We start from the raw sequence: 18,948 nt of genomic DNA, 5'->3' as shown, positions 1-18,948 counted from the left end.
TATCATTCCTTTATTTAACTTCTAATTATTTACAATTGATTGATGTACCAGTTAACAAATTTAAGAATTCCATGTTATTTTTTTATCAAAGTAAATATTGATTTTAATTAAATTATATATAAGGTCAACTATATAAACATAATATATTAAATAATAAACATAGTGATAAATTTTAACATATTTTATTACTTTATACATAAGTAAAATAAATAGCGATTATGTATTTCTATAGATGTATAATTTTTTACCAGTTAAAATTTGTTGAAGTATCTTGTGAAGTTATATTATGTATACTTTATTATACATAATATATTTTTTACTTTAATATATTTTTTCAGTAACAAAATAAGAGGAAGTGCTAATATGTGACCTAAAAGCTTTTAAATATATTATTGATAAAAAATTACACAACATTAAATTATGGAATTATAAAATTTGTACTTTAGCAATTTTAAGTACTCGTTGCTGCAATTATTAATCAGTGTTATATTTCCAAAACTGATAAACTAGGCGTTACTTAATTAATTATTAATAAAAATTCACAATTTTTTTTAAAAAAATTAAGACAAAATTTTATTAATATTTGTAACATTTAAAAGTCTTTCTTCATCCCATCTTATTTTACCACTTCCAATAAGTTAAAAAAAATCATATTACTCTTTCTTTTTATTATTTTTCAGATTTTTAAAAAATGTTGAATGAATATTATCTAAAAAATAAAATAATACATTTATAAGATTTGTCATTCCAAATTAGATTATGTGGAAACAAAATTAGAAAATGAATTTATATGAAAAGTAGTTTTGAGTACTCAAATTTCTGAATCATGAATTATAGATTGTAGGTAATTCCATCACAAGATTTCAACTTTGTTTATATTCTCATTTCTTGCATTAACACACTTTTTATAACCTTTTTTCTTCTTCTTCTTGAAATATCACAAAGTATTTCAATTCAACACACATCTTCTTGAAGCATCACAAAATATTTCAATTCTTTTCAATGATAGGGAATGACTACAACTATGATAGGGAAACTTTGTTCACAAAGGTTAGAACACAAAATATTATCATTTCCTAGTATGTTTGGTTGAAAAATTCTTTAAAAAATCTATGTTTTTTTTAGCACTTAATCAAAATGATAAGTATTAATTTTTTTTCTAAGGTATGTCTATAGTTTTGATAATATCAAAATTAGAAAAGTGAGAGAAACAAAAATCACTTTAGTATTTTATAAAACTTTGAAAACATTTCATGAAAAAATAAATAAATTGTGCTTCTAACTATGCTATTTTAAAAGACTTGAGATGAGAATATTAATACTTAAAATTTAGGATTTTAGACTACTTGCTCTCAATTGATGGGTTTGTTTTAATTTATAAAAAACACCATATTATTTAAGAATTAATCTCAATATTAGTTTATAAATATTATGATCTCTTAACCTATCAAAATATTTTTAAAAAAACAAAATTGTGATAGAAATATAAGTTATATTATAATCACCTAAACCTTTTATTATAATATAAATATAACAAAAAGTAAATTATGAATATATAAGTAAATTATTTTTTAGATAAAGTAAACTATTGAATGAAGAAATAAGGAAAATATTAATAAAAATATAGTTGATAATATATTAAATTACAAATAATTTGTAAAAATATTATATGTAGTTATCATATTTATAAAATGTTAAAATAAATTATTGATTGAATTTAGATTAAAATTTAATATAACTATCTTGATTGAGAATATTTTAATTAATTTTTTCTAATTTTGACACTAAACTAACTATAAATAATAACAAAACACAGGCAAGGATACAAGTGTTAACATCAGAAAGAAAAACATATATAGGTAGACATAAAATGTGCCTAAACTATAAAAATATATATAAAAAAAATCAATATTTATTAGGAAATTGTTCATAGCAAATTTAAAATTTCATTAAATGTAATTAACAAGCAATTAATACATAATCGTAACTGTTAGTAGCATAAAAAAAAAGAAGTAACTGTTAATAGTAATCATCCACAAATTTTGTAATTTTGGTACTACTTGTAACAATTTTTACAAAACAGTACCTTCAGTTCAAATCAAATACATTTATAATATCATGATTTGCAATATTATTATTATTATTATTATTAAAAAGAGAGTAATGTTTTTTTTTCACATATTCACCCCTAGATAAGAAAAATTCACCTCTATATTTATATTACAGAACAAAGTTTTTTTTTTTTTATAGCAGAAAGTTTATATTTTTTTTAACTTTAGGATAACTTTTATTGTATTTTGTTTTTTCTTTAAATTTTAATACTTTACCATTATTCAACATAAATATAAATGATTAAGTTTTTAAAAAACTCTGGTATTTTTCTTTTAAGAGTCAGTTTTATTTACTTTAACACTTCATGTTTATTTTTTTTCATCTCAAATTAACAACTTGTATGCGTAAATTAATTTTGTCAAAAAAAGTAATATAATGATAATAATAATAATAACAATAAAGGGCCTGAGTTGACTCGGACGAGTGGTGCACTCGTTGCTTTTAATTAGGTCACAGGGTTGGGGTTTTTTTAAGGTTTAAAAATCCTTGTTTGACTCAAAAGCAGGGAAGGTGGAGAAGAAGGTGAAGAGTGAGTAGATCTGAGTGTGAAGCAAGAGTCCTCCCAAAGTTTTCATCTTTCAATTAAAGGGTCCTCAAATAATGCTCTGAATCTTCCTCTTTTTGTTCTTTGCTGACACCTTATCACTCTCACACAATGGCTCGTCCTTGTTTCCACAAGCTTGTTCTCTCCACCACTATTCAATCCAGACAACTGGTACTTTTTTTTCTCTCTCATTCAAATGTTTCTATTTTTTTTATTCTTGTGTGAAATTGATTATGCTATATTATTGATTTTTAGGTTTGGGTTGTTTGTGAGCCTTGCATGAAGAAGGCTTTCTGGGTCTTTGCCATTTTTTCTGACCCTTTTTCACCAAGATTGAGTTTTTTTACCTTTGCATTTGTGTTGGGTGGAGCTGTTCATGGATTCTCTGTATATTATTTCCTTGAGTTGAGCTGAATGTTGGTTCTAGAATTAAAGTGGGTTTGGTTAGTTTACTTAACACCATGCATGCATTAGATATAAGCTTACAAGGTTTTCTTAATTGAACATAAGAACTATTATTGATTACCTACATACTTGATACATGGATGACATAACTAATGACACCGAAATTGAGGATGTTAATAGTTGATAAAAAGTCATAGGTCTAAAATAAAAGTAACAACAAAATTCAAGGAAAAACATATCTCAATTCTTAAAGTTTCAAACATTTAATAAAATCACTACCCTCATAACAGAGTGAAGATTGAACAGTTGGTGTCTCTGAAAATATCCTGATATGATGGGTGGCTTTATTTGCACAAATAGAGGCAGACTCCGAATAGAGAGAAAGAGAATAGAGAAGGTATTGAGCAAATACATAGAGGAAAAGTATGGAAAAAAGGGTTAGACTTTTTGGGAAAGTCAACTTAATGGTCCCAAATATGTCGGGAAAATGAATTAGGATTGAGAAGTCAGAACTTGGGGTTTTACTCTACATAATGCAATAGTGGTGTGATTGGCAGTGAATGGAATGATTGTCTGTGAGTAGTGATACATTGAGTGTAGCATAAAAAGTCTTGCAAATTGAGATCTGTAGTAACCCCAATTTGCGATATCGATTAGCCTTATCACATGTTGTTATGGAACAAAATGCGCATATAATCTTTTGTTTCGTTCTTTTATACACTCAATGTTTTCAAATGGTGGCAATGGTGGAATAGTTTTGTGGATTCTTGGTAAAGAGGTATTAGTGGAGCATGTGCGCTGAATTTTGTGTGGTGGCCTATGGTTTCTGCAATTGGCTTGACAGCCATAGTGGAAGACACATCTTTAAAATGTTATTGAAAGGACAAAGATGCTATATACTGCAATTTATTTATTTTATTTTTTAACCCTTGAAAACTCACAGCCTAGCCCTCATGTAACCTTTTGTTTATTGAACTCCTCTCTTAGGTGACTCTTACTTTCCATTCCAGAGTGAAAATACACTTCCATTCTTAGGAGATCAAGGGCCTCCTCTTCCTTCCCAGTCACACAATCCTCTTGATCATAGTAGTTAATCGTGTGCAAAATGCCACTATTGTACTGTTGCATGTACCTATTGCGTCTCCTAATGTCATCAGTTTGCTGTTGCAGTTGCTGGAGCCCAAATTGCAACAGAAATAGTGCTTCTCATCATGACAAAGAACAGCTACTCTAGATGTCTCAGTCCAGATGGTTTTTCACTGACAATACTCATGGGGGAGGAAGGATAGTGATGATTTGGCTGCTCCAACAAAGGCTCCTTAGGGAGGGAGTTAGGGTTTTATAACAACAGGGGCTGACACTTATCTAGCATCTGTCCAGTCCTCCCAGGGGGTTAGGTTTTCGGGATTAGGCCATGTGGTTTAAATGTTTTTGTTTTGGTTTGTTGTGCCTCAAGTTAGACCTAGTTTAGTTTCTCAATTTATTTGTTTTATATTATTTTATTTAAAGCTTAAGATATACTATACATAATATAGTAAATAGTAATAGTGATTAAAATCATAGGATGTGATTAGGGTTATAAATAGCGCGTTATAATAGAGTAGCGGTTGTAGCAGACGATGACTTATAATTCTTATCTAGGAGGCTTGTATTTGACTTCTGTTGGTGTTTACTTGTGTGTTTTGTTTGACACCTATGACTTTTTATTGTTAATTATGAATGTTATTAATTTGAGTAATTTTTATTAATTTGAAAATTTATATGTATATAATATACATTATATAAACTATAAAAGTTTTCATTATATAAACTATAGCATTTTTTGGGTTTGGCTTGTTCACACTGCTTGGTAACTATCCTATAGACATCACCAGACAGAAACTCTCTAGGGAATCTCAGACTCAGATAGTGAGACTCTTCTGTTATTTTTTAGTTTTTGTTTCCATCCATCCTCAGCTCTCTTCTTTTTCTCTCTCTTTCTATTCCCATCCTTTTTTTGGTCTTTCTAATCATACTCTTTATCTTTTAAACAAAAAATAAATAAATCCGATCATTGTTCTTTTAAAAAAAATTAAAACAAATTATGTGTTCTCTTTTATTTTCAATCCTACTTTCTTCCCCTATTTTAGTTTTCATAAATATGGTTTTTTATTTACAAATAAATTGAAACAAATAAAATCTAATCTTTTTAGCGAACTTATGCCATACTACTTCTGGTATTATCCAGCTAATTTGTAAATTGTGGTACATTTGGGGAGTTTTATATGTTTCTAGTTTTTCATCCATTTATCAGTTTTTCTATATTGATTATATTTTTCTGTTTTATTATAAGTTCTGTATTTTGTTTGCCTCCACTATAATCCCAATCCCATCCATCTTAATTTTTTGTTGTGGATTTTGGGCTTGCGGCCATTAATAACATTGCATACACTTTAAAGTCTTGCTTATAGAATTATTTCCATGACAAAGGCATGCTAAATTGCAAGAGAGAATTACTCAGTAGTAATAGGAAGTTAAGTTAACGAGGAAACACAGGTTTAGGGCAGCTAATACAGATAAGAACAAGAATAGTACTGCTGCTAAGTAGCTGATATTTTCCCTAGATTGGAGATACCTTCGAAGCGGTGTTCATGAAGGTGGGGATGATGAGGTCTGTTTAGGTGGTGATGAAGGGCACGATCTGCCCATTCTTCACTTCATTGTTGAATTTTCCAATCTTACCATTAGTATTATCATAACATCTTTAGTATTCTATGTAGTACAAACACGGACATTGATAGGACACGGACACAAAGATAAATATAATCTCTAAAATGTAGGACACGGGGACACGTATATATTATATAATTATGAATTATATAATTTGACAATAAAGATTTATGTGTACAAGTATGTTTTAGTTTTTTATTTTTGGAGCAAAAAGATGTTTCTCATGATTGATTGATTCACTCTGGTGTCTGATACGTGTGTTTGACACGGACACACTATTTAAGAGAAGTGGCCGAGAGTATTATATTTTTAGTATTTACTAGTATTTAGAACCTGACCTGTATTTTTGCATTTCAGAGGATTCCGGATACTTTTCTGAGGAAATATGGGACCCAGCTTTCTACAATTGCTACCCTCACTGTTCCTGATGGTAGTATCTGGCGAATAGGATTGAAGAAAGCAGACAACAAAATTTGGTTTGTTGATGGTTGGCAAGATTTTGTTCAAAGGTACTCCGTTGGTGTTGGATACTTTTTGGTGTTCATGTATGAAGGGAATTCGTCCTTCATTGTTCATATTTTTAATTTGAGTACCGCTGAGTTAAATTACCAATCAGCCATAAGAAACCATATCGAAGGACCCTGCTATGCCAATTACAATCATATTTTCGAGGAAATGGAAGACGTAGACTCCATTGATTTGTCGGATTTGTCACCTGCGTACCTTGCATCTGGTGCCATGCAAAACAAAGGTTTTGCAGGATCTGGAGATCAACTAACACCTGGGAAGAGCCATACTCCAGCTCTGCAGAATTTGTTCAACGGCGGATCAAAACTCAATCGCGTAAACTGGGGTGATGGCGGGAGTGCTTATTCTTCCAAGGCTGCAAATTCACAAGGCACCCAGTCAACCAGAGACATAGGTGTTCAGTTTAATGCTGTCGAGTTTAAAAGGTCCACCGAAGAATTAAAATTGCGCTATTCTAATGAAGAATCAGTTAACAAAACGGCAAAAAAGAAGCGGAAATCAGAGTCCCGTAAGTTTTTATCCCAGTTTTCTTTTTGTCTAGTAACCAAAAAGATGAATTTTTTTCCTTTTGTTACTAATCCAATGTGTGTGGAACTATAGAGGGTGAGGAACCCTCAGGTGAAAATGAAGAGGAGGCAGAAATGCGTTATAGGTTTTATGAAAGTGCATCTGCTAGGAAAAGAACAGTGACAGCAGAAGAAAGAGAAAGGGCAATCAATGCATCAAAAGCATTTGAACCCACAAATCCTTTCTGCAGAGTTGTCCTGCGACCCTCCTATTTGTACAGAGGATGCATAATGGTGAAGATGTTTTTCAATTTGATATGTATCACTATTCTTCTCCAGCATGTTATCTTGCATACTCAATTCCCGTTCTTTCTGTTTTCCAGTACTTGCCTTCATGCTTTGCAGAGAAGAATCTTAATGGGGTATCAGGTTTCATTAAACTTCAATTGTCCAATGGCCGACAGTGGTCCGTTCGCTGTCTCTACCGAGGAGGTCGAGCCAAGTTAAGCCAGGGATGGTTCGAATTCACGGTGGAGAACAATCTGGGGGAAGGTGATGTCTGTGTGTTCGAGCTCCTTAGAACGAAGGAAGTTGAGCTGCAAGTTACAGTTTTTCGGGTAACTGAGGATGCAGGGTTGTTGCACACTCCTCTTGCTGTGCAGCAGCAGAGCCAAAATATGAGCCACACCAAGCTCTTGAACCCTCATTTGCAGCATCGTGTAAGCAGTACAGTGAAACTGATTAGAAATTAGCAGGGACAGTTAGTTCCTGATAGCAGACTGTGATAATTAGACCTTGCTTCTGAGTGATCTGTTGTTCATCTAATTCTTCACTTGGAACTTTGATGCTTTACATGTTCATAAACATTTGAACTTAGTTATCGTAGTTCTGATACAAATATATTTCGGTTTTGACTTGGGTTGTAAATAGATTGTTCAATCTAGTTCATCAAAAACTGAGTTGACATGCTTGTGCTTTTGCTGTTTTGTTTTATTTTAGTTCAGTCTGAAATTATATTTATTTGTAGCTTCACCTGCACGAGTACAATGGTTTCATTCTACTGCATGTTTCTATAGACTGCTTAAAATTAAATTTTGAATCTGATTTTTCTGTTAAGATTTGATTTTAAACTCTTCTGTTCAGATCGATTTTAATAGATTATATCTAGATTAGTTTGATTTTAAATATATGTGAGAAAAATAATGAAAAATGTACTAATTACTTTAAACGGTTACATATAAATAGCTTTTGTTATATAATCAATTGTAAAAGTATATAACTGAGTAATTACTGTACTCTTGAAATAATAAGCTTAACCAAAGTGTAAAAAATGAAAGAACAAAGCATTTAGTGCCAAAAGAAATAAATATTTTGCATTGGCCACACAATTTATTGTGATTTTTTACAAAAAGTTTTGTTGTTTCAACATATACGAGCTATTCTATCTTATATGTTTATGATTTTTCACATCAATTAATACTATGATGAACCAAAATATGCAGAATGCCAAATGGATTTTGCTTCATAACTGCCAGAATTCAGAAAAATCGTTGCACAAAGCGTGGCTTCTTGCATCATAGTTCACTACATTGCTCCCTTTGCTTCTTTGTATAGTAGATCAATGTGATCCTGCAAAATAATGTTCACAATGAGTAATATTTATTGAGTAAATCACTCAAAGATCTGAGTGTAAAAGTCAAAAACTGATGCATAAAAGTCAAAAACTGATGCATATTTGGTAGGAATTGTGAATCAAACTGCTAATTGATTCAATAGTTACAAAATTTTGACAACAGCACCTTATAGTACTTGAGCAATTGTGGTCTCTTCAATTTGAAAGTTGGAGTTACTATATCTCTCTCCATGTCAAAGGGATTTGGTTCCAGATGAATGGCTTTTAGCAGCTCAAATCCTCTAAGCTGAGAGTGATTGTTTCATGTCAGATACAGCTAAAACAACCAGAAACTCTGACCAGTGCTGCTGAGCTCATCCAAAATGTACTTTCTTGTTAAAAAAAGATAAATTTTATATTACACAATAAAAAAAAGTCCATTAAAAAAATGACACATTATTCAATCCAAAATAATATTCTTAAAGTTTCGTATCAAGAAATCTATAAATAATTTCCAGAATACCTAATTCAAAAATATAATTTTAAATTCACGTTCATGCGTAAGTTTGCCTTTTTTTTTTCTCTCTCCCTTTATGATCTTTCTCTAATCAATTTATGGCCTTAGCTATAACTAAATTCAATTATAAATATAATATTGGAATTTTATGTTTTTAGTAAATACTAATAAAAAAATTCAGCTAATAATAAAATCGTTATTTTTTAAACATAAAAATTTAAAAATATTTGTCCCTTAGACATTGAACAAATACAGTTGAAATTAAGTAGTATCACAGTAGGCGGCAAAATTCTCTTTATTAAACTGTTAATGAAATTTATAAATAAGAGATTTAATATAATGATATTACCATGACATTTTTAACCAATATTTTTTTAGAAAAAAAAAATATTAAGTTTCTTTTTTAATTACATTAAAACAACTAAACATCTTTTACCAATGAAAAATAAAAATAAAAATAAAAGATCATATGATTTCTTTGGGTTGAAGATACTTTCATTTGAATCCAATAAGCAATTTTAAGAGTTTTGAGGTTAATTTTTTTTAATTTTATATGTTGCAATAGACTATATATTAATCATACCGAAACATTATAAATTATAAATGAAGTGAAATTAATGAATCTAATTTAAAAAATCAAACATAGATATTAAAATTAAGTGCATTATGAAATGTCTTAGTAAAATAAAACCAATAATTTCTAAAAAATTAAGATAAATCTTAGAACTCTATTTAGTTGAATCATCTATTATTTCATTCAGACGATGTGGAACTCTGAAAGCCAATAAGTAGCTAGCCGAAAAAGGTTCATCAAATCAAAATGAGTAAACTCAACAAGCAAATGATAAAAATGTACGCCACAAAATCACTAAGATATCGCATTTTCTTATCAACCAACCACACTCTTTCTACCTTATCCTTTGATTCCTGTGATCCAAAACTATACAAAGTCCCTTCCACACCACTTTAAACTCTACTTCAAGAACCACACAACAGGGCATAGAAAAGCCATTGCAGCTTCAACACCAAAGGTTGGTTTACTCATATCACTTGCACTATTACACACTTGTCTCACTTTTTCCTGTTTCTATTGTTCAAGCAATCTTCAATATATATTCAGGGGTGTCTCACTAACTTACCATTCCTTCATTTTTGACAATGTTTTCTGATTTCAGAGAGAATGGCCATGGCTAGTGCAGCAACTCCAGCCACAATCACTGTTGTGGGCAGCTCCAGTGTTGGCAGCAGAAGAAGAAGGGAGAGGAGTGTGAACTTCATCAGAGGGGTGAACCATTTTGGAGGGTTGAAGGCTCAGAACAGTGTGACATCATTAGGGCTTCCTGTGTGCACTGAGCAGTGCTTTGCAAAGGTGGTGAGCTCATTGAAATATCCATCTAAGGGCAGAAGAGGAGGTGCTGCCTCCTCAACCTGCAATGCTGCTGGTGAGATTTTCCAAATTGCTGGCATCCTGAGTGGGCTTGTTCTTGTTGGGGTTGCAGTAGGATTTGTCCTTCTTCGAATTGAAGCATATGTGGAAGAGACTGAGTGAGAATTTCATGAACTTTTGATCACTATTTTCATATATGTATCCAAAAAAGGGAAAAGGTTGTGTCTTTATTTGTTTCTTGATATGATGTGGAACTGAATATATTATTTCTGGGCATAATAGTACCATATGAATTTATTTGGAGAGAAGAGTTGTACACAACGTGAACTGGTTTGTTACATGAAAACTTTATGGGATCTGTTTTGTGGACCTGGTATGGAAAAAAAAGCATGTCACCCTTTTGAGAATTTGGCAACAATTTGTTGCTTAAATAAGAAATCCACTTCTTTTGGCTTCGTAATTGTTATGAAAAAGCAGATTTTTCTTTGCATCTGTTACTGCACTGAAAACTGGAAAATAAGTTGTTTGCTAGAAATCAGAAGTTAGCACCTCCAGTTTGTGTTATCAGAAGCAAAAACGTTGCATATTTTTCCATTTCTGATGATTGAAAAAGGTTCAAGATCAGTATTATGAAACTATTTTAGTGAAATTTAACTGTCTCAATTCCCGGACGATTGCGCAAAAGATTCGAGTTTCTTTTGGATTTCCTTCTTGATCAATTACAACTGCAACATTATCATCATACTGAATTATTATAACGTTTTGAATTGAAATTGTTGAAAATCTCCCATCGACTATTAATTAAGATATTTCATCTTCTATAGAGGTGGATGCAATCTTCACTTTATTAATTGGTTTTATGAAGTTAGAGATTAGGATATTTAATCTTTTATAGATAAGTGCAAACCTTACCTTATAAACTGGTTTTATAAGATTGATTTATAGTTAAAGTACACTTCTTAATAGAAATAAATCTATTTTAGAAAAGGAGCATTCATCGTTGTATGCTACTTGTACTATTGAAAGAAACTGCCATATTATATAGCTGATGATTTTGTTGAGGATTATATCACAAGTTGCAAAATCCAACTTGAGACTTGGATATGGCATCTTTGTAAACCCAGTCTAGTATTTAGTACTCTACTCATTAGGTTAGTGCTTGCTCAATTTGAAGTCTCTTGCATATCATTATCAGGCCTTAAAAAATGTAGACATATCCTGCTTGTTTAACTCTGATAACTATGAATTGGCCTGCTTGAAACCTTCATTGATTAGAGTGTGTGAAATGAAACTCTTTGTGAAGCCTCTCATATTCAATCAACCCTTTTGTGATGAGACATTTTGTGATCTAAAAGGTTCTCCATATGTTAAATTGCTGCAGAGATCTAACTGCACTATAAATTGACCAATTCCCTTGCCTGAAAATCAGCCACTGTGTGTGACGGCTCAGTCTTGTCATTATCACTCACTATGCAGGAATCCATAGTTCAAAATCCATGTTTATATACATAAACCAATATCCTTGACAGTGAACTAAAATAGAAAGAATGAGAGCTTCAGTTAAATTCTAAGTGCATGTTTGGATTGAAGTTAGAAGAATCCTACAATACTTTTACTCTAGAAACAAAACTGGTGTGTGGAAATATATGTTATGAGTGTTCCGATAGCGGATGGTACGATAGGTCCAACAAACTCTCACTAAAATATGTTTTAAATGACTCTGATACCATGTTAAGAAGTGAACTTTAAGCCTAACTCAACTTCATAAAATCAGCTTATAAGATAAGGATTACACCCACATATAAAGAATAAAATATTTTAATTTCAAGTCGATTTGAGATCTTCAACATAAATCAATAATACCTAGAGAATGATTTTGAGTATTTGGATTTTCTATGAAGAAAAAGGTGTCCACAGCATCTTTCATCTTGAAGTTTTTTCTGAGGAATATTTTGGTATTGTGCAACAAGCCTATATTATTCCTGGTTTTCAAGATGTCATCAACATATAATACCAAAAAAAGGACAAATTTATTTGCACTGCTGAACTTGAAATATATGCAATCATTAACCAAATGTCTCAAAAGCATAAGTGATAGTTTGCATGCCATAGATTTTGAAACGTCTGAAACAGTGTTTTGGTTGCACCTTATAGTTTGTTTCATCAATTTTGCCACTTAAAACAACATTTTTACATCCATCTGGTGCTTGTCAAAATCAAAATCAGTCCATTTGTGTATCACCACCCCTGCAAGCAGGAATACTCAAATCCAGTGTTTTTTATTTTAATATCTATTTACAACTAATTTGTTTACCACATTTAGGTAATTTATCAACCACTGATGTTAACTTCTCATTCATGACATCAATTCACTTTTACATTGATTAACTAAAGTTGGTTAAAATCCAATTGAATCCCATGTTCTTCAAGAAATATAACATAGTCATCCAAAATTGCAATTCTGTGGGGATCTTTCTAATGACATCTACTATAAGGTGATTGAGTTTTAACTCCTTGAATATGAGGAATTTTATTTTTTTATCGACAATAACAATTAAATATAAAATGCGAACCACCAAGATGGTTGGTGGTTCAACCATTATCCAGAAAATTAATAATTAGATATTCAGAGACTAACACGAGACTAACACGAAACAGGACATAAAATCCTACCAATCTTCATTAGTCATGTTTAAAAGTGAAATTTGCTAATTTATAAGTATACACATTATTCCATCTAAAAATATTAGAGTTAAAAAAATTTAAAATTTAGATTTAAATCCTTGGATTTTCTTCACCTTATTATCAAATTCCAAGAAAGTTAGTCACTAATCACATTCAAACCAAAGGTACTTCCATCACTTCCAAGCAATATACAACACTGTTTTTTCTCTCTTTCAAACTCAACTTCCTCAAGAAATCTTTCGCCATGAATAGCTCACTTATTTTGAACTCCATGTTGATAAGAGCAAATAAAATTCCTTAAAAAACTTGGAAGAGATAAGAAGTATTATAAAATCCAATTTGTACACAGTTTTTTAATATGATTTTTCAGCAACCAAAGCTGCTTTTAATTCGTAAGAAAAAATGTTTTGGGCACAGATACCATATATTAGTTTGGAATCTACCTCTTTATTTCTACATTATCTTTAATATCAAAATTTGAGATAAAATATAAAAATATTTTATAATATAAGTAGATACAAATCTGTCTTATAAATCATAAATCAGTTGAATTTATTTTGTTAACGAATTTGTAAAGTTAAACTTAATCCAGTTATTTAACTTGATTTGAATTTTCCAAGATCAAAGGAAAGAGGTGTATATAATGTAGGGAAAAGTTTCTTCAGACTCTATAAGCAGTAAAAAATATACATTTGATACAGTTTATAATAATATAATAATATTTTAAATTAAAAAATAAAATATAAATTTATTAAATGTGAAGTGTATCTTTAGACAGTGGAGGTGAATACTGATTGGGTTATGCAGGAAGAAAGAAAATTCCAGAGTCCATTGTTTTTGTATATCTTTTAATATTTTAAAGAGAGTTCAGATAAGTTCAACTTCATCTTTTCCAAACAAAAGCACACAGATAGATAGAAAAGGTTATCTAAATCTCTTCATCAACTCACCGTCTTTCTCTTTCTGCATATAAAACCTCACCTCATTCTTCATCATCATCATTTGTACTTGGAAAGTTTCTAACACCACCAAGAAAAGATTAATCTAAACCAAACATATTATATTTTTCTCATCACCCTTCAAACAATCATCTGTTTAGGGCTTTAGGAGAAGATGTTTGAGCCAAGGGACATGTGGAGCAAGCTGAAGGAAAAGGGTGAGACCATTTTGTCTGGTGCTAGCAGAAACCCTTCTAAGGGGATTCTAGAAAAGGAGAAGAGATCTTCAACTGGGTTGCCTGTGGTGCCTTCTAGCCAACACATGCAAGTTCAAACGCCTAGGTTCATGTGTTCCGAGGCTTCACTCTCCATGCTTGTGGACTGCATCAGTGCTTGATGGATAAAACAATAATCATGTGTTTGGTTGGTGTTTTTGAGGTCTTAGTTTTAGCTTCAACGTGTTCATCTGAGTCATGTTTGATTTCATCTCTTGTTCCTTTTTTCTTGTCATCAAGTTTTCTCAACGGAAGAAGTGATATACATAAATAAACTATATGTATCTTGCTTTTCTAATGCATATATATTAACCTATAAGATTCCGACACTTCTTTTAAATGGGCGAACACACCGTACTTGTAGGACACCGAGTATGCCAATACTCGTAGGACATTTATTGGTGTCAATACTCGTAGGATATTTATTGATGAAGTGTTCAATTCAAAATATATTTGTTGGATTTTTTAAAATTCTAACACAGTTCTAACACAATTTTAAAAGGTATAAATACAATAATTTTTTAAAAACTCAAATTTATTGTATAAATTTTTATTATGATTATAAAAATAAGGAACAATTTTTTTTTAATCATTCATGAAAAATATCTTTCTTCTCTCAAAAGAATCTAAAACACACTTTTGCAAATAAATATTTATTTTTAATTTATATAATTCAAAAATTATATAATATATAGATTTGTGTTCTCGTGTCCTACGTATTTATGTGTAGGACACGTATTTATGTGTCCGTATTCGTATTCTACATAGATATTAACAATAAATAGTAGTGGTTTTTAGTGAAACAAAGTTATCTAGTTGGAGTTAAGATGATGAGTGTTAAAAATAAATAGTAGTTGTTTTACTGAAATTGAATTAGAAAGAAATAATGTTAAAAATTTGAGATTTGAACTAAAAGAGCTTTAAGAACTATTTTAAAAGATGATTGTAAGATTGTGTTCATCTCACAACAAAATTGATAGAAATTGAATAAGAGATAAATAATATTTTGAAATTGAGAAGGTAAGTGAATATAATTTTGAAATTTATAGGTAAACATTTTAGTAATAAAGAAGGTAAGTGAATATATAATTTTAATATATGATGAACTTTTAATTCAAAAGTACTACAAAATGGTATTTGTATTTTCTTTAAGAAATTGATCTTTTATACCTAAAAGGGTTTTTTAAATAAGATATAATATTTTTTAAATGACTTAAACAGGAGTAAGAATTTTGTCATAGATATAAACTGAAGAAAGAAGGTGGAAGGTGCTAAGAAAGAAATTATAAGGTTGTAACATGTAAAAGCACGTTTGGTCTGAGAATCAAATAGTATAAATTAGGACCACTGTGTTGTCTGTTTCATAACCATTTTTGTGGTTCTCACAACGTTACACAATAATATATATATATATATATATATATATATATATATATATATGTCATTATTGACTCATTTCTGGACCAATGCAGCACGACAAAACCTAAAAAAAAATGGTTATTTGCTACTATAATTCTAAAAATTAATTTAGTGAGTAACCTATACTTTAATTTAATTTATTTTTGAAATGTTTAATTAATGAGGATTTTTGTAGGGATGAGATCTTATCTCTATCTCGTAACAGGTAAATATGTAACTACTATTCTAAATATTAATATAATATTTATTTATAAAATTAAAATTATAAAAAAATATTAATATCAAGAATTTAATGTTAAAATGACACGTATATTTTTTTCTTCAATGTTAAATATAAAAAAAAACTTATATAAAATTTAAAATAGAATACTAAATAATAATTTTATAAAACTAACTAACTATATTAAATAGTAAACAATTATATATTATTGAAATTCCATCACAACTATAACATTCATTATTTTGCGGCTAGTGTTGAGAAAACAATAACTTAGTGAGTGAAATTGGTGCATAAACATTAAGAGAGAACTGAAAAATCGCATGCAAGAAAAAAAAAAAGATTATTTAAACAAAAGAGTAATTTTAGTTTATCTAACAAACTAAAAGTTTGCATTATTGAATACTCCAAATTAAGAGTGAGACATTGACAAAAAAAAATCAAACTAACAAATGAAAATATTAAAATGTGTATATTAAAATTGATTTAATTTGATCAAATTAAGATTTTGTATTTCCTAAAATACAACACATCATTTAAATCACTTAAAAAAAATGATATGTAATCATAGTTGTGAAGAGAGAAAAAATATTTTAGGTATATATGAGTAAACTTGGTTGATAGAGAGATTGAAAAGAGTTATGTAGTGAAAATAAAAATGTTTCAAACGAAACTAACCCAATAACCAAAAATAATAGTGAGAATGATTTTTTATTGTTTAGTAATTTTAAACGGGATAGAAACAAAAGAGCCATGTGTAATATATACACTTATTTTTATATTCATATCCGGTATAAAAAAATTAAATATTATCCATATACAAATTTATTTAGTATAAAAAATTCATGAATTTCAAGACAAAATTAGATAATACCCGTGTGAATATTTATTTCTCATCCTATTAGAGATCTCACATCAACTAGGGATGAAGACAATCTATTGTATATAAGTGAGTGTAAACTTCAACACCATGAGAGCCGATTTTATGGGATTAAGTTAGGCTTAAAGTCCACTTCGTAATATGGTATCAAAGTCATTTCAAGTCTATCATAACGAGTATTTGTTGGGTTTATCAGGCCACCCGCTATCGGGTCGTTATCGGACCACCCATAATATGTTATCTCACGCACGTGAGCTGTCACTCTCGGCTTAAAGTCCACCTCATAATACATCCTTAAATTTATTTTTGTAAATAATTATTAATAATTAGGTCTAATTTTTTATGAAGTATTCCACGAGTCAAAGTAAGAAAATTATGAAGTGAAATATGCACCATTCATGGAATGTAATGTATGAATAACAAGCAGCCAAAAAACCTTCCAAAGAATATCCCACAATAGAGCATATCCAATTGATATTTGCCACTGTATCCAAGAGCTGCCAAAACATCTCTTATGCAACTTTCACACCTTCTTTCAAGAAACTTCCAGGCTCATTCTTCTCTCTAGTTCTATATAAACATCAACAGTTTTGCTCCAATCATCTACCATTTTTAAACACAAATTGAAGAGAGCTAAAGGGCTTATCAGTTCTTGCATTACATAGTTTTATCTGTGAGTGGTGAGGGAAAAATGTCTGCCATGGTAGAGGTGTGGAAGGGGGAGCTGACAAAGCTGAGAGAGAAAGCCTGCAAGACCCTCTTTTCCAAAGGCAAAGAGGGAGAAGGAGATGAACATGCAGTGAAGAATGAGGTTCTTCAGAAGGGGATGATCATGGCTGTTCATAGAGACACTACTATGTCAGAGGAAACAGTGTGTCTGCTTTTGGATAGATTTGTGCCATGCTGATGATTCTGTTTTGTGCTCAAAAAATGTTGTCTCTTTGTTCATGTTCTATATGATTTAGTTCATAGAAGTTTGTAATGGAAATGAGTGGTTGTGCAAATGAACAACTGGTTTCTCTAGTAGCTGGTTTTTTTGCTGCAATGCTAAAAGTGTTTATGGAAACCCTAAATTCAAGAATCTCTAGTTAAAAGTTGTACCATATCATTAATTATTAACCATTTCAAGAAAAAAGGGTTCTCCTTGAGTATATAATTTTACTATAATATTTATGAAGATCCATTTTTTAGTTCTGAAAGAATATATTTGGGATGTATAAGAGATAAAGAAAATTATATGTAAATATAATATCAAAGTGATTTCAATTATTGATGCTAGAAAAAAATAATGAAATCGTGCATATTTGTCTTTCTCATGTATTATTAGGATTTTGAAACAAACAAATAAATAACCCTGCAAAACATAATAATATATAATTGTTCGTGTAAGAAAATAAAGAAAAAATAAGTAAGATTTTTTCATATTGTTTTTAACTAGATTATCATATATGTCTTTATTGTCTTGCTTAAAAAATTAAATTTAAAAATATTGTAACAGAAAAAGAGTGAAAATAATTTTAATTAAAAAAATTATAAGAATAAAAGAAAGATTATCATTTCATTGTGTTTAATGTTTTGTTAGTAACTTTTTGTGAATAAAACATTTACACTTCTAAAATAATTTATTTGTTTATGAAAACTCATTGGATTAGAGAAACAAGATTTTTAAATCTTTATTCATAATTTTTATTTTACCGAATTGCTTTAAAATTTAGAGAGAGAAAATCAAGACCTAAAACTAGAGTTCACGGCCTAGTCTTAATTTAAAAAAATAAAATAAAATCAAAATATCTAAATTAATATATATATATATATATATATATCTTTTCATTTAATAATGATATAAATATCAATTATTAAAGGAATTATGGGATGAGATAGATTGACTGGCAATATTCAAATGCTTTTTATTACGATTATTGATTCAAATACACAATTTAGAGAAAAAAAATATAAATCTTCATGTTCAATATATAATTATTCAAATTCTTATTACTTTAAATTTAAATTCATATTTTTAAATTTTAAATACAATCCATTTAATAGATTTGATTCAATATAAATTAGATATTTTTTTATTTTAAAAATTCAAAATCAAGTTATCAAGTAAATGTTGAAGTCTGTTTGTTTCTATTTTTTTATATATATATTTTTTTTTCTGCTTTTATTTCTTTTAGAGTTCAATTTGTATTATTCTTTCACAATCCTGTTATT

The 18,948-nt window shown here is 29.6% G+C and overlaps 4 protein-coding genes and 1 long non-coding RNA gene across 7 annotated transcripts; 4 read left to right on the top strand and 1 right to left on the bottom strand.

The window, feature by feature from the left end:
- The first annotated feature begins 2,561 nt into the window (after window positions 1-2,561).
- Window positions 2,562-7,768, top strand: LOC137806106 (B3 domain-containing transcription factor VRN1). 3 transcript variants are annotated; one of them, XM_068606060.2, is made up of 6 exons: window positions 2,562-2,827; window positions 4,049-4,147; window positions 4,232-4,453; window positions 6,128-6,806; window positions 6,899-7,098; window positions 7,188-7,768. In XM_068606060.2, the coding sequence occupies exons 4-6, from the start codon at window positions 6,314-6,316 to the stop codon at window positions 7,554-7,556; spliced, it is 1,062 nt and encodes a 353-aa protein (XP_068462161.1). In that variant the 5' UTR covers window positions 2,562-2,827; window positions 4,049-4,147; window positions 4,232-4,453; window positions 6,128-6,313; the 3' UTR covers window positions 7,557-7,768. The 3 variants fall into 3 exon arrangements, with proteins under 3 accessions (XP_068462161.1, XP_068462159.1, XP_068462158.1); XM_068606058.2 differs by lacking the exon at window positions 4,049-4,147; XM_068606057.2 differs by lacking the exons at window positions 4,049-4,147; window positions 4,232-4,453.
- Window positions 7,769-8,150: 382 nt separating this feature from the next.
- Window positions 8,151-8,822, bottom strand: LOC150028625 (uncharacterized). The gene is made up of 2 exons (XR_016519486.1): window positions 8,604-8,822; window positions 8,151-8,433 (listed from the first exon to the last, which is right to left on the bottom strand). It is a non-coding gene; the product is annotated as an uncharacterized LOC150028625 (long non-coding RNA).
- Window positions 8,823-9,823: 1,001 nt separating this feature from the next.
- Window positions 9,824-10,641, top strand: LOC137806102 (uncharacterized). Its single transcript, XM_068606054.2, has 2 exons — window positions 9,824-9,964; window positions 10,109-10,641. Exon 2 carries the CDS (start codon window positions 10,114-10,116, stop codon window positions 10,480-10,482), a length of 369 nt encoding a protein of 122 aa, XP_068462155.1. The 5' UTR covers window positions 9,824-9,964; window positions 10,109-10,113; the 3' UTR covers window positions 10,483-10,641.
- A 3,263-nt stretch (window positions 10,642-13,904) lies between these two features.
- On the top strand, window positions 13,905-14,520 carry LOC150028624 (uncharacterized). The gene has a single exon (XM_090300310.1). It carries the CDS (start codon window positions 14,119-14,121, stop codon window positions 14,338-14,340), a length of 222 nt encoding a protein of 73 aa, XP_090156436.1. The 5' UTR covers window positions 13,905-14,118; the 3' UTR covers window positions 14,341-14,520.
- Window positions 14,521-17,250: 2,730 nt separating this feature from the next.
- On the top strand, window positions 17,251-17,800 carry LOC150028623 (uncharacterized). The gene has a single exon (XM_090300868.1). The coding sequence runs from the start codon at window positions 17,426-17,428 to the stop codon at window positions 17,639-17,641; it is 216 nt and encodes a 71-aa protein (XP_090156994.1). The 5' UTR covers window positions 17,251-17,425; the 3' UTR covers window positions 17,642-17,800.
- The last annotated feature ends 1,148 nt before the right edge of the window (window positions 17,801-18,948 follow it).

The sequence above is a fragment of the Phaseolus vulgaris genome, chromosome 3 (genome assembly GCF_051622355.1).
Source record: "Phaseolus vulgaris cultivar YP4 chromosome 3, ASM5162235v1, whole genome shotgun sequence".
NCBI lineage: Eukaryota > Viridiplantae > Streptophyta > Magnoliopsida > Fabales > Fabaceae > Phaseolus > Phaseolus vulgaris.
This window is presented reverse-complemented; position numbering and strand designations above follow the sequence as displayed.

Bases quoted from the DNA above. Each gene is read 5' to 3' on its own strand.
- LOC137806106 (XM_068606057.2), top strand. From the start codon at position 2,768: ATGGCTCGTCCTTGTTTCCACAAGCTTGTTCTCTCCACCACTATTCAA. The intron at 2,828-6,127 runs GTACTTTTTTTT...TTTGCATTTCAG, and splicing joins CTATTCAATCCAGACAACTG to AGGATTCCGGATACTTTTCT. The intron at 7,099-7,187 runs GTGAAGATGTTT...TCTGTTTTCCAG, and splicing joins TGTACAGAGGATGCATAATG to TACTTGCCTTCATGCTTTGC.
- LOC137806102 (XM_068606054.2), top strand. From the start codon at position 10,114: ATGGCCATGGCTAGTGCAGCAACTCCAGCCACAATCACTGTTGTGGGC.
- LOC150028624 (XM_090300310.1), top strand. From the start codon at position 14,119: ATGTTTGAGCCAAGGGACATGTGGAGCAAGCTGAAGGAAAAGGGTGAG.
- LOC150028623 (XM_090300868.1), top strand. From the start codon at position 17,426: ATGTCTGCCATGGTAGAGGTGTGGAAGGGGGAGCTGACAAAGCTGAGA.